This window comes from Pygocentrus nattereri, chromosome 6 (assembly GCF_015220715.1).
Source record: "Pygocentrus nattereri isolate fPygNat1 chromosome 6, fPygNat1.pri, whole genome shotgun sequence".
NCBI lineage: Eukaryota > Metazoa > Chordata > Actinopteri > Characiformes > Serrasalmidae > Pygocentrus > Pygocentrus nattereri.
The window spans coordinates 46023793-46049776 of NC_051216.1; the positions used below are offsets into that span (position 1 = coordinate 46023793).

Consider the following 25984-nt stretch of genomic DNA (forward strand, 5'->3'; position numbering starts at 1 on the left):
ATAATAGTCTGGTGACAGTAGCCTAGTGACAATAGTCTCATGACAATAGCTCGGTAACAGTTGTCTGGTAACAATATCATGGTGGCAGTTATCTGGTGACAATCGACTGGTAACAGTTCTCTGGTGACAACTGCCTGGTGACAATAGACTGTTAACAATAGTCTGGTGACAGTTGCTTAATAACAGTAGCTTGGTGACGATAGCCTAGTGACAGTTGTCTGGTGACAGTTGTCTGGTGACAATTGACTGGTAACAGTTGCCATTTTGCAAAGCTGTATTGAAGTGTTCCTAGTGTGGCTTGTGGAAAGTTGCAATGATTGCTAGAACCAAACATCAAGTATATAATTATATGGCCAAAAAAGCAAAGAAACAACAAAGATGAGCTGCTGAAAGTTCTAAATTCTGAATTTATAAATATTTAAAGTTATATTTATTATTCATTATCAGCCCAAGGTAAAACCAACTTAAATGCCATAACCGGATAAGCTTTGGCTCAGTGTAGCTCAGTAACTCTTGTTGTACATCTGTAGAGTTTGAAGGCATTTCTCAACCTCAACGATAAAATCATCTGCAAAAAATAGGAACTGATGTTAGTTGGAAATAAAATTAAATGAAGGATTTTTAATCAATATCCTTCCTCAAACAACTGTTATTTACCGTCATATGATTTTGTCTTCAACTGAATTCATTTTTTTAAGGAAATTTATGCACAAATTTTAGTACTTTTAGTAACTATACAACCTGCATATCACATAGACTACATTAATAGAAGTGCATCACTTTTTACGCAGTATGTGGACACCGCTAATTATTGAGATCAGGTGTGTAAAATTAAGCCATGCAACCACCATAGCCAAACACCGACAGTACAACTGGCAGTCATAGGATGCCACCTCTGCCACAAGTCAGTTTGTAAAATGTCTTCCCTGCTAGAGCTGCCCTAGACAACTGTAAGTGCTATTAGTGTGAAATGGAAGCATCTAGGAGCAACAACAGCTCAGCCACAAATCGGTAGACCACGCAAACTCAGAGCGGTGCCGTCGAGTGCTGAAGCTCACACCATGTAAAAATCACTTGTCGTTATATTTTGGAACGGTTTGTCCAGCAAACTCATATTGGTGCGATGTTCAGGTGCCCACATACTTTTGGACATAGTGTTTATTTATATATTTAATATCTCTCTTCCTTTCTGTGTTCAGAGCATCGAAAGCAGGCTTAAGGTTGCTCTTCCTGAAGACCTCGGCTCCTCCCTCATGGATGGGGTGGTTCTCTGTCATCTAGCCAATCACATTCGACCCCGCTCTGTCGCCAGTATCCACGTCCCGTCCCCCGCAGTAGTACGTTTACATGCACACAGAGACACGGTGCGTTTTTGACCCTTTTTTCCTCCTCATCTGTAACCCCTCTGTCTGTGTTTGACCCTCAGCCGAAGCTCAGCATGGCCAAATGCCGCAGGAATGTGGAGAACTTCCTGGACGCTTGCAGGAAGATAGGCGTTCCTGAGGTGAGTGAAGCTGCTTCCTGCAGAGCCAGCAGGGGCCACTGTGTGTGCAGGTGAACCGCATCACACTGTCAAACTTTAATACTGTTATATAATATGTTGAAAACATGGGCGTACTCAGACGAGCAGTGTGTAGCCTGCGTGCTGCCTGTCAAAAGTTTGGGGACACCTCGCAATTCAACATGGTTTTCATACAAATGAGAATTCTTTGTGAGTTTGTCTTACTTTGACTTACTGTAGTAAAAGGGAAACTCCAGCCCAAATAAAATGTTTTAGCCATCGCTGCATCTGTTGTAGACATGCCTGCTCATCTCCTACTGGGGTGCCATGACCTTCTCGGGTTATTCTCCAGGGTATATTTTGGTTTTTCCATTTGAATTTACGTGCCCACATCTTAAGGCAAATCATTCAGTAACTGCATGAAATAAATGTATAGGGTCTTTTTTTTTGTAAAAGTTCCCTCAAATGAACAGAAAATGTGTTTTATGATCATAGACATGCCATGTGCTTACAATTTACTGCTGAAAGCCAAAAATCTTAGACGCTCTTTGTTTTTGTTTTTTTTATGCAAATTATTTTTTACAGTGCAGATCACTGAAGAGACGCCATCTGCGATCCAGTTTACAGTTACAAATCGGTCATCTTTCAGCTTCTTTTACTATAAAGTTTTAAAATTACGTCACCCGTCTATTTAACTGGAAAAATGATGCTCTCATGTGACACTCACCTTTTGAATGTAGCTTATGAAATATGAAAGTTATGAAGTAAAGAACGTGGTGGCTCCGCTAAGTAAAAGAGGTACTAATCCAGCTCGAATAAGGCTTTAGATGAACACGGAACTGAGGTTTGAACATAAAGATGCTCAAAGCTTTAACACGTAGCTACTTTACAATCACTAAACGTTTACTGACCTAACTGAAAAGCATCAACGCAAAATCCAAATTTCAGTCCCTGAACTTTGCCAGGCAGTGTACAGGTTCCGTTTAGTGGGAATTTTATTTAGACCATGCGAAAGCCTCAGGCCGCATGTGCTGCCACTGTACATTATAACATGGTGAGGGTCTATGATGCTCAGACCTGCACACACTGTGATCGCTAAGAAGAAATCTGAACTGTGACTGTGAAACATGCTCCTGGATCGGCAGCCTTTTTAACCAATCACAGCCATCTGATGCTGGCAGTCCGCATAGGGCAGCATCTGGGTCCGGACTCGGACTGCGGCCTGCCTATTAGTGACCTCTGATCTTACAAACAAATTAAATATCATATAGTAAAAGAAATATAAAAACTTCTCTACGGGTCACGTTATGTTGAATATTTTTAATACGTGTCTCTCCACTGATAAATGTAATATTAAACGTTTTGGGAGCATTGCTTTCAGTTTTTCAAAGGAATCTGCACGGAAATCTGCTGGCAAGAGAGACACATCAGCAAGTAGGACTTAACAGCCGAACATTTTCCACTAAGTATTAATAGTAGTGAAAAATGATTGTTGTGAAAAGGGCAGTTCTGTGTGGGTGCGGGGAAAAATTAGAGGTTGTACCAAATTACACTGCTGTCCTTTAGTCAGTCAGTCAGTCAGTCAGTCAATGAGCTGCATCTCATTGGCTCAAACAGAGGCTAGAGGACTTCAGACACCTGTGGTTGGTCAAAAAGATTTAATCCAGGAGAATGTGCTGCTTGATGAAAGTACATATGTGCAAGTCTCACATGCACGTCCAGTGAGGGAGGGAGTGTGAAGGTGTGAAGGCTGATGTGAAATGGAGTCACCATCATATTTTCCTGGTTTAATTACACCCAAGAAACCAGGGCTTCACCGGGGGGCTTCTTCGTAACTATTAAACAAATAGCTAACATTTAATTGATACTGGGATGATTAACCCGCGATGAACTTCTCAGAACCGATCCATAACCCACAGTCGAGATCAAACCTGAGGCTGAGAATCAGCACTCAGTTCAGTCAGAGCAGTTTATTGTACAGAAACTTGTACACTCTGATTTCTTTACAGTGGTGGTGACGGGAACCACAGAGGTCTACAATACAACTGGAGATGAATCTCTGCTTGCAGGAAAGCAGACAGACATCCTTATATACATAAAAATTAATGCATGTATATTTGGACAGGATGAAACTAGAGGTCTGTGTGGGACTGCATTTTAGGCCCGCTTCCGCAGAAAATCAATCATTCATCCCGCATCCCGAAACGTTTTGGCCCGCTCCCGCCCGCAACGAAACGTTTTGGCCCGCTCCCGCCCACAACTGAAACGTTTTGGCCCGCTCCCGCCCGCTACCGAAACGTTTTGGCCCGCTCCCGCCCGCAACCGAAACGTTTTGGCCCGCTCCCGCCCGCAACGAAACGTTTTGGCCCGCTCCCGCCCACAACTGAAACGTTTTGGCCCGCTCCCGCCCGCAACCGAAACGTTTTGGCCCGCTCCCGCCCACAACTGAAACGTTTTGGCCCGCTCCCGCCCGCAACGGAAACGTTTTGGCCCGCTCCCGCCCGCAACCGAAACGTTTTGGCCCGCTCCCGCCCGCAACGGAAACGTTTTGGCCCGCTCCCGCCCGCAACCGAAACGTTTTGGCCCGCTCACTTCTGTCAGTGTGAACTGACATCCAGTATCTGATACAGTCTATTCTCAAATACATTAACCTCTGCTGAAATAACGCGGGAGTCATGGTTGCCCGGCTCACTGTGAGTAACTTCACCAATTAGCATTTAATCCCAGTAAATACAAAGCAGGAAATAAATCACAGAGCGGTCATTTTTGGTGTTTTGCTGGGCAGCTGTGGCCGTCGGACTGAAGACTCTGCCGTCTCTGTAAGCTGTGAGAATTTGTGTGTTGTTCACATGATCGGCTGCTTCGCAACTCTGTAGAATCGCTTCATTCATTTGAAGTGTTTTACATTACAAAAATCATTTTATATTGTTATATATTATTAATATATATTATTAATATATATTTTTAGTGATCATTTTACTTTATTTCGGCTGTTCATTAATTTGCGGGATTTTTCTTCATGTGCCTACAGTGGGCTGGTTACCCGCACGCTGGTAGCCGCTCAGCACCGAAAATTAGCCCTTAAGATATTGTGGCAGGTCCAGCGTGAATCCCAAGGGAGCACAGACCTCTAGATGAAGCTGACCCTTGAGTGCTGCCACCACTGTGGTATGAAAGGTGAATAGAGTGAGGAAAGTAGGTCCCAGATGATGTTTAGAAGACGTTAAATATATGACGATAGACATTGACACTTCATATCAGTCCCTCTTTAGTCGGCCTTTTGCAGTTCTTGGAAATAAATTAAGATAATAAAATATCATTTTGCCATAAAAGGTTAACACATTCTCTGCGTTTAGGCTTTGGGTCATCCCGCTCCGACAACTAATCTGATTGGCCTGCTTTCTCTTTGGCACATCATAGATGAGCTCTGATTGGAGCCCTCTGGGTATTTGTCCGGACATACCGCCTGTATACAGGGGTAAACTTTGTTTTTAGAAAAATGCGCAAATCCCATGTTAACAAAAATATTTCATATGTAAATACAAAGAAGAATGTAGCTCGTCACCAGAGATCGATAAAACACAGGCTCTCGAGGCTCAGCCCACAGCCTATAAGGAGAAAATGCCCAAGTATGATGGTACGTGAGGAGACGAGGGCGGTTTTCAGAGATGGTACAGTGATTCGATGCGTCAGACCCCGGAGTAGCACTTTCACACTTCCTCCCACTGGATTCTCATCATGTCAGATTAGAACGTCATCACCATGGCTTTGGGCTTCCTCCATTGCACCATGGTCACCGCTCTGCTGTTACTGTCCACCAGCTGGTGTCTGGTGGTCAGAGCGCTGGTGCATGGTTCACACGGCGCTCGCTCAGCAGTTCATCTTGACCAACGAAACCTGCAGTATTAGATGAATGAAGAAGTGAATGTGAGTGTGTGGAAGAAAAATGGAGAACAGCACTGCTCAGTTCTCTTTCAGTCCTTGACCTTTTAATTACTCAGCAAAACGTTGCTCCTAAAAAGTTGTTTGCGTATCACGCTTAGCTGGCGGCAAGATCTGAAGTTTCTGTTCATGCCGGCTGGTTTCTGATCTACTTTTAATGGGTTTCCTGATACCAGAAATTCAATCTGACCAAGCTATCGATTATTCATAATTGCGAAAAATGAAATTTCAGATCTAAAAACTCTTAAAAATTATGCAATATATAATAAAATTCTGATTAGCATGTAAAATTTCAGTTGTCACTTGTAAGAATTCTTGTCTTTTCCTGGTTTATTTTAATGGGAGGTACAGTTTTTACCAGGATGACTAAAATTAATTTTTTCCAATGATTTTTATTAATACAGTTAGAACGTCAATAGAATTCTCAAAGTGACTAAAAAAAGGTAATTTTTACTTAATTCATACCAATAAAAAATCTTCCGCACATTAAACGTGGTGTCATGCATATTACAGTTTAATTTAAATTTAACATACTAGTCAAAATTTTTTGCCCCTATTAAAATAAACTTGGAAAATTAAAGAATTCTTTATTCTCCGCATCTTCGCATCTCAAAATTGAATTCCAACTGGTAAAATTTTAGATTTCACATTAAAATAATACTTTCTTCTCAAACTTTCTTATTAGTATGTTTTGTTTTTTTTTTGTTTAAGATGAATTTATGGCATCAACATGTAAACTAAAAGCTGAAACACCGTACCGTAAAAGTCTGTGGCATTACACATTCAACACACCAGTGCTAGCAGAGACATTATAAAGGAGGAGGAGACAGTGCACCGGTTGAAAAACGAATAGGAAAGCTCCTAACGCTAAACACGGTAACTGTTTACGGAGAAAATCCGGGAAAGTGGGAAAAGCCCCCCTTGTTGTAGAGATGTGTGCATATGTAATGGCAACAGCCAGAAAAACACACTTTACTGTGCATTATTTGAGCCAAACGCTGCTGTTTTTGCAAATTTTGTCAGAATTCAAATCTCTTTTTGAAAAAGGTTATTTGGCCTTTAGTGTCAAGTTTTCAGGTCTATCCATTTAAAGAGATCGGACTCTGGTCTTGTATGACTGATGAAATGGATGGTTGGTTGGTGTAGTGGGTAACACCTCTGCCTTCTATGCTGTAGACTGGGGTTCAATCCGCCGCTTGGACAAGCACCCTACACTATACCAATAAGAGTCCTTGGGCAAGACTCCTAACACTGCCTGTGTAAATTGATCAAATTGTAAGTCGCTCTGGGTAAGAGCGTCAGCCAAATGCCATAAATGTAAATGGAATAATTGTCTGTGTCGCCAGAATGACCGCAGAGTGGACAGACTGCAAGTTATCTGAGAAGGTTGCACTTGTAAGATTCTGTAGCTTTTCTTAGAGATTCCTGTTCTACGTTCTAACAAAACTGCCATCATGACGCTGTTGGCGATCACCGTTTGTTTATGATGTGTTACAATCTGAGCCGAGGCAGTTATTTGTATTGTAAACATTGTGCCAACGACAGAATTGGCATCATAAAATTTGCTCAAAGGATCTCAAGGAGAGAAAAACAGCAGTGCAGATTTTCCACCAGTTCACTCTCAGAAATAAGGGTTCGAGTCTGTCCCTGGGGTGGGACCCTCAAGGCTCCAGCTCAGTACCTTCAGTCAGGGAACATAACTGAGCCATAATCCACTCTGTTCTAAGCTGGACTGACTCCATGCACCCCGCCTCGCCCCCAGGCTTTTACTCTACTGCTCTGTTTTAAATCATTCGGTTATGAAAAGGAACAAATACCAACTTTTCACCTGGAGGAACTGATTTAAGGTCCACAATCAGACCTTAAAACCACTGCTGGAGCTTTGAGGGAACATCTACACTGTTTGTACCTTGATGAACAAGAAATGGACCTGAACAGAACCTTCATTTCTAACAGTGTAAGGCAAACCAAGGGGCTTGGAAACCTTAGAGGCTTCCAAATTTTTCTTCTGATTGTGATCTGTTAGCCACATTTTTAGCACCTACTAAATTGAAACGTGTTAGTTCAGCGCTGCTTAGTTCAGAACTCTGTTTAAAAGAACCTTTTAGTGACTCTTCAAGTAAGGCCCAGTCCCATTTCACCTCTCGCCCATTCCACTGAACCCTTAGCCCTCTGTTTCACGTCTAGAGGTCGGGTGTCCCGATTCTTGTTGAGATAGAGGGGTGGGGTGAAGTGTTGGGGCTACATGACCCTCCAAATGGAGGTTTTTCAGAGACTCCAAACAGAGAGACACGAGAAAAACAGAAAAACCGGCGAGACGGAGAACGAGAGACCAGAGAAACCCACAAACGTGAGAATTTTCTCAGTTAAAAAAACACAATAATCACTGTTTTATCTTAGTTTAATGTGGTTTCGGTGTATTTTGGTTATTTTCTTCATAACAAGCATTAAAAAAATCACTAATAACATGCGAATGTCTCAGTAGCAGGCGAGCTAACTTTCCCGTTCCACCTTAAATAGTCCAGCAGTTCTGAGGCCTGAAGCAGCATAATGTAACTGCTGCTCGATTTAAGGTGGAACGGGAAAATTTGAACAAGAATCTGGAGAATCTCTGACTTCAGCTTCACATCACTGAAGAATTAGGGGTGGGCGATAATAAATAATTGCCCCCCTCTTTGAAGGAATATGATGCTCTACAGAGCAGCGCTAGCAGCCTGTTAATAAAGCAGTGTTTGTTTGTTTGTTTATTTGTTTGTTTGTTTATCTGAGGGTCCCATTTCGTAGGGCAAGATTTCAACCACTGCTCCTTGTAACTCGGTTCCACACCCGAAAACGAGGGGCCGGGGTAAAAAGAAGAACTGGGACTGGTGTCTAACGGAGTTTCAGCCTCATGAGGCACTTAAAGCGATTTGCAAAATTAGCCTAGCGTTTAGCATTATAGCCTCACAGCCAAGACAATGAAACCTGCGGAAAAGGTAATCGACTTCCTGGACCCGTCGTAGCCAAAGACGCATTTTGGCAAGGTTTGCGTTCCCAAAAAGCACCACGAGCAAAACTCCGTGCCAGGAAAGCAGATAACAGGTAGAAAAATACAACATCTGTCCGTCTCTCTGCTCCTGCTGTGGCACTCTGGAAACACGCTGAAAGCATCACTACGTCACACTGGAATTTTCACAACAGGCTACAATGAGGAGTGAGTTCCGTCCAAACCATGCACGACCGGGAACGCTGGTCCGAGTACAAGCATGGAAGACTTCATTAGCCTGCTATAGAGCACGGAGCTGAGCTAGCTCATGCTAACTTGTCCGCGGGCTTTTGCCATGCTTGCTTCAGCGCTTCGGCTTTGCTTTAGGGTGCACGCACGTTTGTTTGAATCTGTTTCCGCTCATCTGTCATGCTTTGTGCAGCTGTGATTGTTTAGCATTAGCATTAGCCTAAACTGGTTTCCAGTTGGAAGTCCTTTGTTGTCTACAGGGAAAAATTTCCTCGTGCAGCATCTAAACATGACTGGATCCAGGCCAATGCGCTGGCGGTAGCCGGTATCAGTGCACAGATTGTGAGTCTTCCTCCTCTTCGTTTAGTTTTATTCACTGCCGTGAAGCAGATTTAAGCTTTCGTGTTGTTTTTGTAGCTTAGCTGCTTTGCTTCTTGCAACACTGCTGCGCTGTTAGCCTGCCTGCTGCTAGCTTGCGTTTATCCACTGCTGCATCCGCCTCCAACACCAGCCTGCCGCACCTGTCCACTGAGAGAGAGAGACGGACGGACAGACAGACAGACAGACAGACAGACAGACAGATAGACAGATAGACACATAGACGGACAGATAGATTGATAGACAGGCAGATAGACACACAAATAGATAGACATATATTGACAGATGGATAGACAGACAGACAGACATATATAGACAGATGGATAGACAGACACACAAATAGATAGACAGATAGACAGACATATATTGACAGATGGATAGACAGACAGATAGACATATATAGACAGATGGATAGACAGACACACAAATAGATAGACAGATAGACAGACATATATTGACAGATGGATAGACAGACAGATAGACACATAGACGGACAGATAGATTGATAGACAGGCAGATAGACACACAAATAGATAGACAGATACATAGACAGATAGACACATATTGACAGATGGATAGACAGACAGACAGACATATATAGACAGATGGATACACATGTAGACAGACACACAAATAGATAGACAGATACATAGACAGATAGACACATATAGACAGATGGATAGACAGACAGATAGACACACAGACAGACATATATAGACAGATGGATAGACAGACAGACAGATATCTAGACAGCATGTGACGATGCTAGCTCTCCTCCTCAGTGGTCAGCAGGGCCTGAGTGACTGTCTGGCTCTTAAAGCGTTCTCATTCTTCTAATTGCCTTTCTTCTTTCTCCCTGTTCTGGACTGACGGATGACCTCTCTTCTCCTTCCTGTGTTCCTGTTCCGTCCCTCCTTCCTTCTTCTTACCCTCCAAATTTCTCTCTTTCGTTTTTTGTTTGTTTATTTATTTGAAATACTTTTGTTTTTACTTACTTGAATCTCCACCACTTCACTTTTCCTACTCTCTATTTCTCATTTTGCTTATTTTTTTTCTTGTTATATTTCTCTCCCCCCACTTTCTATCCTTCCCTCCCTTTCTCCCCCTCTCTTTCTCTCCCTCTGCCCCCCATTTCTTTCCTTCTCCCCTTTTCCTTTCTTTCCCTCCCTAACTCTCTCCCCCTTTCTTTCTCTCCCACTGCCCCTCTTTCTCTTTCCTTCTCTCCTTCACCCCCTTTTCTCTTTCCCTCCCTAACTCTTTCCTCCTCTTTCCCTTCCTCACATTCTTCTCTCTCTCTCTCTCTCTCTCTCTCTCTCTCTCTCTCTCTCTCTCTCTCTCTCTCTCTCTCTCTCTCTCAGTCCTCTCTCTGTTCGGCATACGATATTCTGCAGTGTTCCCTCAGGCCGGTCAGGGCCACAGTCCGAGCGCTGGTGGCGCTGGACAAGAGCGAGAAAGCGAAGGAGGTGGACGGAGGGATGAACGGAGAGGAGAAAGAAAACGAGAGCAAGAGCATCACTCCCTCCCAAGCTCCGCCCACTTCCTGGCATATCTGGGATCTGATTGGCTCGAGCCTGGTTCACCTTTTCTGCCTGCTGCTGCTGTTTGTGGCCTACAGCTGGAGCGAACTGACATAGCACTGACCACCCCACGACTCTAGAAAGCACACAAAGCTCATCAAACCTGCCAGATCTAGGGAGGGAAAGTGGTCAGAGCTCCCCCTGCTGTTTGGATGCAGAACAGGCTAAAGGGGAATTCCACTGATTATAAATTCAGTCATTTTAGATTTAAACAGAGTCGCTCAGAGTGGGTTTGGTGTGAAATGGTTCAGACGTCTTTACAGTGGTGATGATGGGAACCAGGGGTTGCCATGACTACAACACAGATATAGGCTTCTTATTTACTATCTAAAACCACCAGAGAACCTACATGAGCCTTCTAAGCTTATATGGAATATCGATGATGGAAAATAGCGGAAAATCTGGAATAATGAGTTTTCTTTGGGGGCTATTTTGCCGCACAGCGCCCTGCATGTCTCCCTCCACCATGAATGGAGTTGAAGTTCTCTAAACTCTCATAAAACAGCGTCTCAGTCATCAGGCAGTGAATTCAGAACCAGTTCATGTAGGAACTTTCTGTGAGGAGCTTTTAGAGGGACGTCTGGTTCCCATCACCACCACTGTGAACAGTTCTGACTCGGTAAGATTATCTAGAACAGAGAGTTTCACACCAAACCGCTCTGAACGACTCTGTTTACATCTTAATCATTTAAAAATTGGTGGGGTTTCCCTTAAATAATCTTTCCCCAAACGCACTACAGAATTATGCAAATGATGTTACAGTCACACATCCCCCTCCGTGAGCCCTGAGTTTGTGGTGTAGTTGTTTTTCAATCTTCACTCAGTAAAATATTTTGCTATTATATCGTGTTAGTAGCTGCTTTGCTTGTATGGTTGCATTATGACCGATTCACAGAAGTTCCAGCTGTAAGTTTCAAAAATTTCCCTATGATTTAAACGATTTAAAATGCTTTGAACACAACCAGCAGGTGGCGTAGGTCTGCACTTTCCCTCCCCATAATTGAAGGTCTCCCCCCACCCCAACACCTGATGAACGTCTTATAATTACACACAGGCTTTATTGCAGTAATATTCCAGCAAATATCTCATCCTCATCATCTCATAATCAAAATATGCACAGATACCATGTTCAGAAAGCTTAACTTCAGAGTTGGAGGAGATGTTTATTGAGCGTTTAAAATCAGAAGTAAATTGCATAGCTAGAAACAGCAGAAACCATCTTAAAGCCTGAATTTTGTCCGTGCTTTAGTCCATGTTAATATTTAACAGTATATACAGTGTCAGTAATCACTCGGGTTGATTGAGATGACTTAAAAGGGAATTCCAGCATTTTTAAAACAGTTCTGCGTTATTCAGTCATTAAAATGGTAACAAAGTCATTCAGATTGGTCTGATGTGAAATGCTCTGTTCTGTGCTTGCTGAGTCGGATTTCCCTACAGTGGTGGCGAAAGGAACCAGGGGTCGGTATGACTACAACACAAATACAGGCATATATAGAAATATGAACCTACAATTATAGAACCTACACGTGTCTTCTAAGCTTTATATGGAATGTCAGTGGTGGTAAAATAGTGCTAAATCTGAAAATATAACTTCTTTGGGGACTGTTTTCCCTCAAAGTGCCCTGCGTGTACATCTCCACCATGAATAGATTTGAAAAAAAAATTGCATTTTATCTCAATGTAAAAGAATGATCCAGCACCGGCGGGCCTCAATCAGCATAATCAAGTTATTGGACCCTGGGGACAAATGTTTTGTGGGCCCCTACCTGGCTACTGCTACGAATGCCTATTTTTTCCAATGGAGACAAAACAATAGCAAGATTATGGATAACTGAGCGCACAGGTTAGTGTAAACCCAACAACCAGTGTAACACTTTGTCTAATAAAGCATGCATCTGCCTTTGAGAAGCTAAATATTTACCCCAATGAAGCTGAATTTGCACAGCTGAAACGCACATAAGACGAAAGCAAGCAGCCAGCTTAGAAACCCAGACTGTCAAGCATCGTAGGCTAAAGCGTACTGCCACAGCAAGCATGATATTATATAAACGATCCCCCCCATTTATATCTTACCTCTGATGACTTTATGTGCAGAAGTTGAGAAGTTCACAGATCATCTCTGACAAGGCCAATGTTTTTCCTTAAGGTTGGATGGCTCATATTTTATATTTGGCTTTGGAAATCATAGATTTGGCATGTTGGAGCTTCAAAATCAAAATACATTCAAAGATCCAGCTCACCTGAAAACTTGACCAGAGGTAACAGATAAACCCATTGGATCGTCAGGCCTGGTCATCGTCTCATGTAATAACGTTCTGCGAGGGAGCTTTTAGAGGTGGACGTCTGGTTCCTATCACCACCACTGTGAACAGTTCCGACTTGGCAAGTTTCTCTAGAACAGAGCGTTTCACAGCAAACCGCTCTGAACGACTCTGTTTACCTTTTATCCATTTAATAATTGGATAAAATTCAGTTAAATTTCTCTCTACCACAGGATTTGACACTACGTTGGTTTTCCAAATGTTTATTTGCAGTTAAAGAAAAAGGCCATACATAAAGCAAAAACCACAGATGTCAACAGATTAAAGGATATTCTGTCAGTCATAGGCACATACTCACAGTCTATGCAAAAGTTTTAATACCCCCGGTCAAATTACATTGTTTTGTTGCTTTGAGCCCAAACTAAGTTAAAGCAGTGCTGCATAATATTTTGTTAGAATTGAAAGAAGTAGCATTCCTGAGCATGGGGGAAAAAACAGGAACACGCTAAAATATGATATGTGAGTCGGCCTGTAAAGCCTGAAAAAATCATTTAAAGTCAGGGGTACTTGGACGGATTTGGCGGGATTTTTTTTGGACCACATCGGACGTCTTTAGGTGTTTAACATCACAAGGATGGGCTCAACTCAAGGTCAACTCAACGTTTCGGCCTCAAATAAAAATCGTTATACTGATGAAGATGTGAACAGTAGATCATTCGCTCACGTCCTCAGAAGACACGTCCTTGCACATCGTCGTGCGCAGTTACACACATCCACCAGAGAGGTCTCCAAATCCCCAAATCCTACATAGTGCTGCTTTAACAAATCCACTCCAAGGATTTTTGTTTCAAGGGTTTCATTCCAAATTGTTGCATATCTGTTTATAAAAATTTGAACATATTGAGTTTTTGAAGGGAAAAAAAACCAGCTGACACTAATACACAACACATGTCTATTTCTCTGTTAAAGATGGTATTAATCATGTATGAAGCCCACTCCCAACAAAGAATATGAAAAAAATAAGTGTATACATTTATCAAAAATGATCTATAATGCGTTTTGATATAAATCCCTTCGATTATTTGCTGTGTAGCTGGGATAGGCTCCAGCACCCCTGCGACCCAGATGGAGAAAGTTATGACTTATCATAATTATTCGGGGGCAGTCGTGGGCTGGAGGTTGGGGATCTGGCCTTGTGACCGGAAGGTTGCCGGTTTGATCCCCAGGGCCGACAGTCCATGACTGAGGTGTCCTTGAGCAAGACACCTAACCCCCAACTGCTCCCCGGGCGCCGTGGATTGGGCTGCCCACCGCTCTGTCTGGGTAAGTGTGCTCACTGCCCCCTAGTGTGTATGTGCTCACTAGTGATGTTTCACTTCATGGATGGGTTAAATGCAGAGGTTGTGGAATCAAAAAAGTGTCACTTAATAACTTAATAATAACTTAAAAACGGAGAATTCAGCGAATAAGCAGTAACTGTACATCGAGATGCGCAGCGTGTTCTCGGCAGTGGATCTCTTTTTCACTTAGAAGATCCACAGAATGCGGAGTTTGACCATGAGCCCCAAAACTTTTGCATACGACTGTAGTACTTTTGCCCTCTCATAACAAACATCACACATTTCAGCTTCAGATATCCAAGTTTATTCACGGTTCTCACCAAACGTTGAGCAGAATAGGATTAACAGCTGGGTTAGCCGAGCACAGTAACATCTAATGAATCACGTCACTGTGGTGAACGACATGGGCCATCAGGGCCCCCTAGTGGCTAAAACAAAGCATAGCGACTCTCGCCTCCTACACTGTACGCAACACATTTACGATCATGTGGGTTATGTGTTCATCCTCAGCACGTTCACCTGTCCGATTTGACTGTGTTTGGAAGTTGCACAGTGTTGCGCAACATTGCGTCGTATGAGGATCTTCTGGTTTGCTAAGTGGCTCCTGGGACTTTGTTTTGTTCTGTTTTAACAAGACTGAGACTTGACTGCACTGCACTGAAGGGCTAATCAACCACATGCAAGCGTGTATATAGCAGCAGCTTCGCACGTGGATTACGCTTCGTTTTCAGGGCAAAGTCACGCAAACTTGCACTTTTTTTGACGTTGCAGATATGTAAGTCTTAAAATGCCTAATTTGACATTATTTTCAACCTCATTTCATAGAATACAGAAAATATCCTTATTAATAAACATCTAAAGGTAAATTTCTTTCTTTTTTTTTTTTCGTATCTCGCTTCAGTTCCTCCGTGACTGCTTTGCTGTTCCACACCAGGTTCTTTTTGGTCACGATGGCAGGCTGTTTTCTGTCGCTGTTAAGTTTAGTGCTGCTCCATAAGGCTCTATAGGGTCAATTCATGTGAAGGCCTTTCTGACTGACCATCTCAGATTTGTTTAATAGTTTCTGGAAACGGTGACATCGTGTCCGAAGGATAGTATGTACAATTTCAGGCTTGTATCTTTATTATTTCCAGAGATATACACACTTTTAAAAGATGGCCTTAATTTTTTCACTTTATACTGAATGTTCTGGAAAACTGCAAATATTTGATAAGTCATAACTTTTGAACTATTGATGTTAGACACGTGGGATCTTCAGGGATTGTTCTTTGGTTTAAGAAGTTTCGAACTACCATGTTTACCATGTCGAATCCATGTTTACTGAAAAAAATAAAAATAATGTGTGCTGAAGAAATAAAAATAAAATTGGAACAGCTTTGAGCTTCTATATCTCTGCATTGAAGCACATCAGATATCTAAAGCTCTGGTGTTTATTAGTCATAGTATAGTACATTTTTTATAAGTTAGTATTTTTCTCAAAGTAATAAATGTTTATGATTTATCAGCCTTTAAAAAAATCACAGAAAAAAATCACAAACTTTACAAATGCATTATTATATCTGATTAGGGCTACTATAAAAAAAATACACATTCAATTAAGAACTCTACCACATATTGTTGCCCTCTTGAATCACACTGTATTTATTACAGTGTCAGATACACCTGGACTTGCCTATTACCTGTTTTTGTAACCGCCGCAGTAGCTGAAGTGGGTTTGTGGTGACTGTGGTTGTGAGCCCTGCTGAGCTGGTCCACCTGACATCCGATACTGATTCCTTGGCTGAAGTTTGTTAATATCACTGTATGAAATACAATCTTAAATAAAATAAGTGGTTTCATAAGCCACTGAGAGGCTATCATGATCACCACGACACCCGTGTTCGTATTAATGTAAAGTTATTAATAATTAAATGTACTTTTTCACAGCAGCACCTCACTGTTCTGTGGTACCTGAAGCAAGTTTGTTCATTTTAAACGCAGCGTATATACGATAAACACGCTTCGGCCGCAAGACTCCTTCTGTTTATTACTCCCCTGAATACATTTCACAAAACATAAGATATAGGCTAATTATAAACATACTCCAGTCACAAAGTTGTACGTTCTGTTTTTGATAGTTAAATGCACATTCACTGAAAGAGTAATCCCTGGATGAAGCATCGATAGCTCCGAAATAATGACTTGTGCACCCTTTTCACCCCATCGCTCTCAGTTTAAGGGAAAAGGCGCAACCACTTACTAAATCCTCTGTATCTCAGAAACTGGAGAGCCTGGATGGTCAGTCAGGCGCTTTTGATCGGAGGATGATTTACTGTAGAATGTTCTGTAAGGCTTTGCGGTTTCTACAAGGCTGTAAATGAACGGTAATAAATGTACAGTTTTGGGTTTTTCTCACCTGCGAGTTTTATTTTTGTGCTTTTTAATCATGCGCTGGCCTGAGAGAAGCAGCGGTCAGTCTGTGGGTTTTAATAATATTCTGTAAAATATGCGGCCTAAGTATGGACTTAGTTACACTTAGTTATTTTCAAATGTAATCATTCAAAAAAGCTTGGCGTGTTGTTGTTACTGGAATGGCCACATTTGGGTATGCGGTGTATTTTAGAGCTAATTCTGAAGTCATTCATCTGTGGGGCAACCACGTAAGGGTCAGCCACATCATGAGTTTGATGCCCAGTGACGACGCAGCCAAAGACAGTTTGTTGCAAGGGCACTGCTGTTGTTTCCCAGGTAGTTGCTAAGTTATTGCTAGTCCAGTGCCATATTATCCTGGATCAGGGGTCGCATCCCAGATGTAAAGAAGAGCCATTTTGTCCTTGAAACAAAAATCAGTCCACCTTGGGATCCACAACACGATGTCCATTTAACCACCTTGGCTGTGAATATGTTTCAGTACGTGCCGATGTACTAGCATAGCCTAAAAGATGTAATACTCCCATCTTCACCCTCCCAGCTTGGTAGCATCGTGTGATAGAGGGAGAACCAGATAAGGAGTGGAACTGAACATGACTAAACTGGGGAGAAAAATGGGATACAAATATGTCACGGCTGTCGGACCAAAACCGTGCATCTCCAAATTGGTGACTTTACAGGAGAAGGAAAAAACCTACTTTACTTTCAATGGAAGTCAAAGGAACCAGAATTCATTTTGGGCCGTTTCTTTTGGTCCATTCATCATGAGATTTACACACAATGTAAAGAGAAACAGGTGTTTTCAAATAATGTCAAAAACTGAAAAACGACAAAAATGGAGATACGAGGTTTTGATCCGTCAGCGGCGATGAAAAAGGATCAAAACTGGAGATTCTGTAATGCATTGAATCGTTTCCTGGATTGACCTGTTGTGAAGTTTATATCCCTAATACAAACACACAGACTTACTGCTTGAGGTCAGTTTTAAAATGTAGTCTGCATTAGTTTTTGTCCACTCTGCTCTCATCGCTCCTGCAAACCCCTCCCAACTCATTTATTTCTGTTTGTCCTGCTCCGTGTCTCTCTCTCTCTCTCTCTCTCTCTCTTTTCTCTCTCTCTCTCTTTTCTCTCTCTCTCTCTCTCTCTCTGTCTCTCTCTCTCTCTCTCTCTCTCTCTCTCTCTCTCTCTCTCTCCATCTCTCTCTCTCTCTCTCTCTCTCTCTCTCTCTCTCCATCTCTCTCTCTCTCTCTCTCTCTCTCTCTCTCTCTCTCTCTCTCTCTCTCTCTCTCTCCATCTCTCTCTCTCTCTCTCTCTCTCTCTCTCTCTCTTTTCTCTCTCTCTCTCTCTCTTTTCTCTCTCTCTCTCTCTCTCTTCTCTCTTCTCTCTCTCTCTCTCTCTCTCTTTTCTCTTCTCTCTCTTCTCTCTTCTCTCTCTCTCTCTCTCTCTCTCTCTCTTTTCTCTCTCTCTCTCTCTCTCTCTCTCTCTCTCTTTTCTCTCTCTCTCTCTCTCTCTCTCTCTCTCTCTATTTTTTCTCTCTCTTTTCTCTCTCTCTCTTTCTCTCTCTCTTTTCTCTCGCTCTCTCTTTCTCTCTCTCTCTCTTTTCTCTCTCTCGCTCTCTCTTTCTCTCTCTCTTTTCTCTCTCTCTCTCTTTTCTCTCTCTCTCTCTCTTTTTTCTCTCTCTCTCTCTCTCTCTCGCTCTCTCTTTCTCTCTCTCTCTCTTTTCTCTCTCTCGCTCTCTTTTCTCTCTCTCTTTTCTCTCTCTCTTTTCTCTCTCTCTCTCTCTTTTTTCTCTCTCTTCTCTCTCTCTCTCTCTCTCTCTCTCTGCAGGATAAGCTGTGTCTGCCCCATCACATTCTGGAGGAGAAGGGGCTGGTTAAAGTGGGCATCACTGTCCAGGCCCTGCTGGAAGAAGCCACAACCAAACAGAACCTTTTCACATGAGAGGTCCAAAGCATGCACTCCACGCTCAAACACGAAGCCCGTCTCTCTTCGGTTACGTTCACATTACAGGCAGGGTTCCTTACAAACGTCTGTAAGACCTAAAATAGACCTTTAAGGCCATAAAATGTCTGAAGGTTCCTCAAGTTCAGCTTTTATATCCTCTATATATCCGGGATGCTCTGGAGCTGCTGCACCTGGGCTTAAAGTCTCCATGTCCAATGCCAAGCATGGGCTAGAGGGGTATAAAGACCCCCAGCTCTGGGCTGTGGAGCAGTGGAACTCTTCTCTGCTGTGATGGAGCTCCATCCAATACCTTCAGGATGAGCTGTGTGGCTGGAATCATCCGAAATCAATGCAGTTTTCACACAGCAGCAAATATGTGCACCGCAAAAAAGGCATCTTGTGAAGTAAAATGATTTTTAATCTAGTTAATAAATTTAATATTTCTCCCATTGAGATTGTTATAAGTAATAATTTAATTTCTCAGCATTTTTACTTGTTTTAATTAGATTTGTTTAGTAAAAGTATCTCACTAACGTAAGAGCAGAGTATTGATTACATTTGCGATGTTTCCTATTTGTGTAATAAAAACGCTTTCTGGACATTTAATTCAATTTCCATCAAATTGGTTGGCGATCTAAACTGGGTTTGGACATCAAATCGAAAAAAAAGTGACCGGCCCTCAGCACAACCCAAAAGTGGCAGGTGGGGAAACAGGGAATGTGAATGGGGTGGGGAAACATTCACGGCCAGTTGAAATGCATTTTAGCACGTTTTTAACATTAAACAGTGGGTTATCACCATGAAACACGGTGGGTTCAGTACTGAGCTGTTAATCTGAGTTTACACCGTCAGCCCAGGGACCCCAGCAGACCCCTCTCAGCTGAGCAGCTTCACACCACCGCCTCACTTTACTGGGCTTTTTTTCCATGGTCGCCCCATTATTGCACATATTGTTTATATTAATTCACTTTTATAATAAGTATAATCAGTTAATTTATATTTTTATGCAATTAGATTTCATAAAACGTCAAATAAAATGCAGGAAAACACTACGGAAAACCGTTCCTTCTGTGGGAGCTGGTGTACGGAACACTGGCAGCACAAACTGATGATAAAGATTTTTTATTATTTCTTTAAAATTATTGGCCCAAATGTAACCAATCAAAATGCATCTTGGTTGCTAGGCAGTCCAACCAATCATTACATCCTGTATGACCTCGGGTATTTCCGCATTAACTACTGAGACGCGAAAAGGGCCAACTGTACGGAATACGGCGCTCTCACATATATTAGCAGATCATTTTGCTTGTTATGAGAAATGAGCTTGAAACCAGCAAAAGTGAGAATTTTACTGAACAAAATTTCTTAAAACAAGTGAAAGGTGTCTAGAAATGCCCAAGAGAATCTTATAATAAGTGCACAACCATCTCTAAATAGGAAATATATCAACTAGATGTAATGTAATGATCATTTGGGGCAATTGTGGGCTGGAGGTTGGGGAACTGGCCCTGTGAGGTCGCCGGTTCGATCCCCAGAGCCGACAGTCCATGACTGAGGTGTCCTTGAGCAAGACACCTAACCCCCAACTGCTCCCTGGGCGCTGTGGATTGGGCTGCCCACCGCTCCGGGCAAGTGTCCTCACTGCCCCCTAGTGTGTGTGTGCTCACTAGTGTGTATGTGGTGTTTCACTTCACGGATGGGTTAAATGCGGAGGTGAAATTTCCCCATCGTGGGATTAATAAGGGTCACTTAATCTTAATTAATAATTTCACTTGACAATATGCCCTTATAATATGCCTGAATCTGACATTTTCAGTTTCGATTTGAGACGCTTTTGTGTGTGGAGCTGAAATCTGATACGCGTCCAATCTGCAGCAGTACGTCTCAGTCTGAACAGCCAGATCCGGAATTCATGTGACTTTCACATCAATCCAACTCGACATTCGTCATAATTTCACACTGCTGAGCCTCAGAAACATTTAGGCTGATATTCCAAAAAAGGCTTAAGACACTGATCCAAACCAGCAGTATGGCAGCGGGTAACACCTCTGCCTCCTGTGCTGTGGAATGAGGTTCAGTCCCCGCCTGGTTCAGCACCCTGCACTATACCAATAAGAGTCCTTGGGCAAGACTCCCAACACCACCTTCACCTCCCTGTGTAAAATGATCAAACTGTAAGTCGCTCTGGATACGAGCGTCTGCCAAATGCCAGACATGTAATCCAAACCCTCCGTGCTCGAAAAGGTTTTGAAAGGAGTGGCCAGTTAAAAGTCTGAAGGCAAAGTTTAAAGAATCCGAGGACACGAACCAAAGAAGTGACCGCGCCCGTTTTACAGCGAGCTGGATCACATTCAGGGCGATGAGCCCAGCTGTCAGTCAGTGAAGCTTCATGATGGCTCCTGTGATGCTGGTGAAGATGGAGCTGAAGCCTCTGTGAGCGACTGCCGTTCGTTGGCAGCCGTGATTGTTTACCTCCGGATGAGCCGCGTGACGCTCTGGTCTTTTGCACACGCAGGTCGGTTTAGGAGCTGATCTGTTCAGACACAGACGTCACGTACAGATCACGTTTAAAAGACAGCGTGAACAGCCGAACCCAAAACCTCCGATTTGGGCCACTTTTACCTGCTGTGTGAATCCTGAAAGCCTGAAAATGGATGTGCTGCTGCTTTTGGCCAATTCTTTGAGCTTAAAGCTGGTTTAAACCTCCCAGACCTTGTTCCGACATCCTAGTCTAAAGCTGTTCCAGAAGAGTAGAGGAACGAACCCCCTGTTAGACCCCCTGATTTCAGAGGAAACCTTGGGTGTCTACAGACTTACAGACGTACTCTAATTTACGCAACAGTTGTCAGATGTTGCCGCCTCATAGACGAAGAGGCAGGAACTCTGATCTGAGCAAAAGCCTCGTAATGTGAACGTAGCCTTTATCTCTCTCGCTCGCTCAAGAACACCAGTAGGTGGACGGGAACAGACGCCCGGCTGACGTCTGAACCCCGCTGGTGATGCAACTGAGCTCGGTCTTCAGCGATCTTCTCCCGGGAGCCACGCTGTGCATCACCTTCTTCTGTGACGTCAGATATACACGAAAATCCGATTGTTATTTTCATGTCGTGTCGTTACAGTCGATTGTCTCTCTTCTGTCCAGGGCCTTTTATTTTAAACCTGCTATAGAAACTGAGGAATGAATAGATAAAAACATTCCTTATTTAATATCTATTTATTGAACAACATCGTTCATCAGATAGTCAACAAATGGAAACAGTAAGCTTATATACACACAGACTGACCACTTCCTTCAGTCCACCTCCTTTATCGACACTTTCTGTCCATTATTTCAGCTCCCTTGACTGTATAGCTGCACTCTGTTGTTCTACGGTTACAGACTGTAGTCCGTCTGTTCTTCAGTGGTCAGGACCCCCATGGACCCTCACAGAGCAGGTCTTATTTGAATGGAGGGTCATTCTCAGCACTGCAGTGACACTGATGTGAGTGGATCATTCAGTCCACTCGCTGTCCACTCTATTAGACACTCCTACCTTGTCGGTCCACCTTGTAGATGTAAAGTCAGAGACAATAGCTCAGTTTGTGTTGGTCATCCTCTAGTCCTTCATCAGTGGTCACAGGACGCTGTCGGCTGGATGTTTTTAGTTCTCAGTCCAGCAGCGACACTGAGGGGTTTAAAACTCCAGCAGCACTGCTGTGTCTGATCCACTCGCACCAGCGCAACACACACTAACACACCACGTCAGTATTACTGCAGGACTGAGACGGAGGTGGACTTCATTAAGTGGCTAGTCAGTGTGAATATATTATTAAATGTGGACCATTTATCATGAATTCATTCACCACACAATTACAAGAGCAGCTGGTGTTTTCAAATAGTTATTATATATATATATATATATATATATATATAATACGTACACACACACACACACACACACACACACACACACACACACACACACCCCAAAAGTCAGAGAGCACCCTTCATTTATAGTCCAAAACTACCATTAAAGGGGTTCTATTTTGCTTTTTTTGGGCTTCCGAGTAATTTTTTGTTCTATATAGTTGTATTTGGGCACCACTGGTCAAATTCCACGTTTTAGAAGTGAAAATTTGTTTTCCTGATGCTAAAAATCTTTAAATCAAGTAAATGAAATGTGTTCTCTGACTTTTGCAGTACTTTACACACACACACACACGCGCACACACACACACACACACACACACACATATAAATTCGCTGTTGCCAGATCAAAACCTTGTATCTCCAAAATGGTAATTTTACAGAAGGTGGGGAAAAAACCCACTTTACTTTTAATGTAAGTCAATGGAACCAGACGTCTTTCCAAGTCATTTTGGGTCCTTTCTTTTGGTCCATTCATCATGAAATACACACACAATGTAAAGGAGAACAGGAACTTTTGAATCATGTCAAAAACTGAAATGGAGATGGGAGGTTTTGTTCTGACAGCAGCTATATAATATATATATATATATAAACACACACACAGTCATGGTGTGTACTTTAGTTTGTATTTCAGTGACAGTTTGGCATAGAACACCTACAGGACTTCCAAAGTCTTAATATTTTTGAGATTGTGTGTGTTTTTATTATTTTTTACTATTTTGTGGGAGTGGCCAGATGTCTCAGGGGAGGTGTGACCTCACTAGAATATGAAACGATTCTGTCTGTCCTCTGCTTCACTGTGTCGCGTGTTCTGGATGTGGAGCATGAATGAGATGAATAACTGACAGTGTAGTGTTTCTGTGTGAGCCTGTATGAGTGAGTGTGTGTTTAAACGTCTGCACTTACAGGTGTGTGTGTGTGTGTGTGTGTGTTTGGGTGCATCGGAGGGTGGATGAACGAGTGAATGGGTGAAAGGAGGCGTGCGTTTGTTGTCCTGGCTGGTTTTTATTGCACGTATGTGTTTGTTTACTTGCGTAAAGCTCGGCGTCCAAAGCTTCAGCTACTTAAAGATTCAGCCGTGAAAACAGACCAAAAAACCCCACACAGAGCTGCAGTCTCACTGGAGAACGTTTGACAGTTGCCAAAATGATTAATTTATGGAGCTCTAACTTAAACATGATTTCTATTGTTTTTGTAGCACAGAGGATATTTTTGAGGTTTTATAAAAAGACGGTTAAGGGGGTTGTAATGTAATCGCGTGTGCAGGTTTAAATACAGTATTGATTTTGAAAATGTTTTATATTTGTTGTGAATATTTTTTTTATCCTGTATTTGCACATGCACTTATTAGTACTTACATACGTATATCACAACCTACTGCTTACATACAGTAACTACAGAAGAAGTTCAGCCTTGATCACTAAACCAGGGCCTGAAACTAACAGTAAAGATTCTCCTGTGAAAAACCTCCATTGAAATTAAAAGGGCTCTGCAGGTGTTGCACTATGATTATTACCGTGTATGTGACAGATACACTAAATGACCTGTCAGTGTTGTTTTTTGTTTGTTTGTTTTTTTAGTGATTCAAACGTAGCCTCAATCCCTTTGTGATGTGGGAAAAAATCAACACCAAGTTGACTTTATTACTTTTTTAACAGTCGAATTTAGAATTTTTGAAGTTTTAAACATTTTGACAGACCAGGGACGGCAAACGAAGAGCAGGGGAACTGAATGAGATGTGAAAGGGAAGATGATTTGCTGCCCTTAATGTTATAGTATTACAGATTTTGGACACTATTTCACAATATTGAAAAATGACAAAATTCCAACAAAAAAAATTCTTCAAATTTTAATCAGTAATCAGATTTTTTTATCATAAGTTGTAAATTCAGTCTTCTGTATCTAATCATAACCTATGGCTAAAATGGTTATAGTCATTATAATAATAGTAAGAATAATAAGAATATCAACAAGTACATTTCTACATTTTCCCCAAATTTTAGTTTCAGTTCACTTTTATTTATTCAGATTTTCTTTTGGCGAGAAACATTTTCTGTATTCCAACATTTCAAACATGCTAGTTGACTGTATACAAACCACAGCTGTATTGGCAAGTTGGAGAATTCTGTATTTACTTTTCAGAGATATAAATAATAGAATAAGATCAGCTGTAAAATGTTGAGTATAGATTAAATTATCTTAGAAATTCATGGTGTTTAAATGTGGATGTTTTAATTTTGGTGTGACGGTGTTTTTGCACAAAATATTTTTGATCTTTATATTTTGGCAACTGACAAATAGTCATAGTAGTAGGTGTAGAAGTGATCAAAACAACTGAAATGATGGACTTTAATACTGTAATTGTTTTCCTAAATTAGTAGGAAAGAATGGGATATTTTTGTTACCTGCTGAATGTCGAGTAGCTATCGTTTTGTATTTTGTACTGTTCTTTTCTTTATTGTATATGGATTGAAAAGCTTGTATTAAAAACGTTTGTACTTTTTACGAATGACATGACGAACATATTCGCTTTTGGAAACTTTTTCATGACGTACTGTAGAATATTCTGCCACGTTGTAACACTAGGGCCCTTTAAGAGTGTACAGCAGCGATTTAATGGGAACAGCATGCATCTCACGTCTTCACGGTTTGCCTTAACTTTTGTATATAATGTGTAGTTTCACCTCCTTTTCCAGTAAAAACATTTACCTTAAGAGAAAAAATAAATGATGATAAAAAGCCTGGTCTTTTATTTGGTGAATTTCAGTTCGGGTGGGATGGGTCAGTGGTCTTCAGGTTATTTTTTTCCTATATTTGCTTAATGTTCCATTTTTACTGATTTAATGAACTAATTCATTAATTATTTCTCCCCACACCTTAAGGCCACCCCCTCCCTCCTTCGGTTGGTTCTCTTTTTGTATTGCCATAGCAACCTCATCCATCTGGACAGTTATTAAAATCAGACCGAAGTGTCTGATGGTTCAGTTTGAAGACTTTCGACATCGTCACAGTAACTTTCTTCTTCATACTTGCTTTTCTGATAAACCAGTGAACAGATAAACAGCCAACTGTGTTTACATGCACTCAATAATCCGATTCTAATCCGATTTCTGCAGTTATTCCCTGGTTATTCAAGTGGTCATGTAGTAGTAAGGTCTAGAAATCTGATGAAGAGGCTGGATTTGAGCTCAGTAATCAGATTTCTCAGCGCTGTGAGCTCTTACTCTGATTTCTTTCACGTTTCTCAGACCAAGCATGCGCGAAAACAGACCGCGATATGGGAAATAAGCGAGCAGCGTCGCCGCGAGACGCAGCAAAACACTTCTGGAGCGACACAAACCAAATACAAGCTTGGCAAAGTGAATTAATATTCTTCATCTTCTAGATGATGCTGGTTCATATCGTCATAGCGCCACGTCTTGTTCTGTGACTTTATCGGCTGGTTGTACAGCTGAAATCTGATTACTGTCCGACTCATGTCGACCCGGAGTTTCCCCACCGTCTG

The 25984-nt window shown here is 42.0% G+C and overlaps 1 protein-coding gene across 10 annotated transcripts in view; it reads left to right on the top strand.

The window, feature by feature from the left end:
* The window catches only part of lrch1 (leucine-rich repeats and calponin homology (CH) domain containing 1), an 87317-nt gene extending 67143 nt beyond the window's left edge, over positions 1–20174 (top strand). For 8 of the 10 annotated variants that reach the window (XM_017724646.2, XM_017724651.2, XM_017724647.2 and 5 more), the window contains 3 exons: positions 1200–1337; positions 1427–1504; positions 10394–11114. In XM_017724646.2, coding sequence (XP_017580135.1) covers positions 1200–1337; positions 1427–1504; positions 10394–10669 — 492 coding nt within the window. In that variant the 3' untranslated portion in view covers positions 10670–11114. Of the gene's footprint in view, positions 1–1199; positions 1338–1426; positions 1505–10393; positions 11115–18452 lie in introns of those variants that run through there. The other 2 variants (XM_017724652.2, XM_017724654.2) reach the window with 1 other exon arrangement.
* Positions 20175–25984: the final 5810 nt, after the last annotated feature.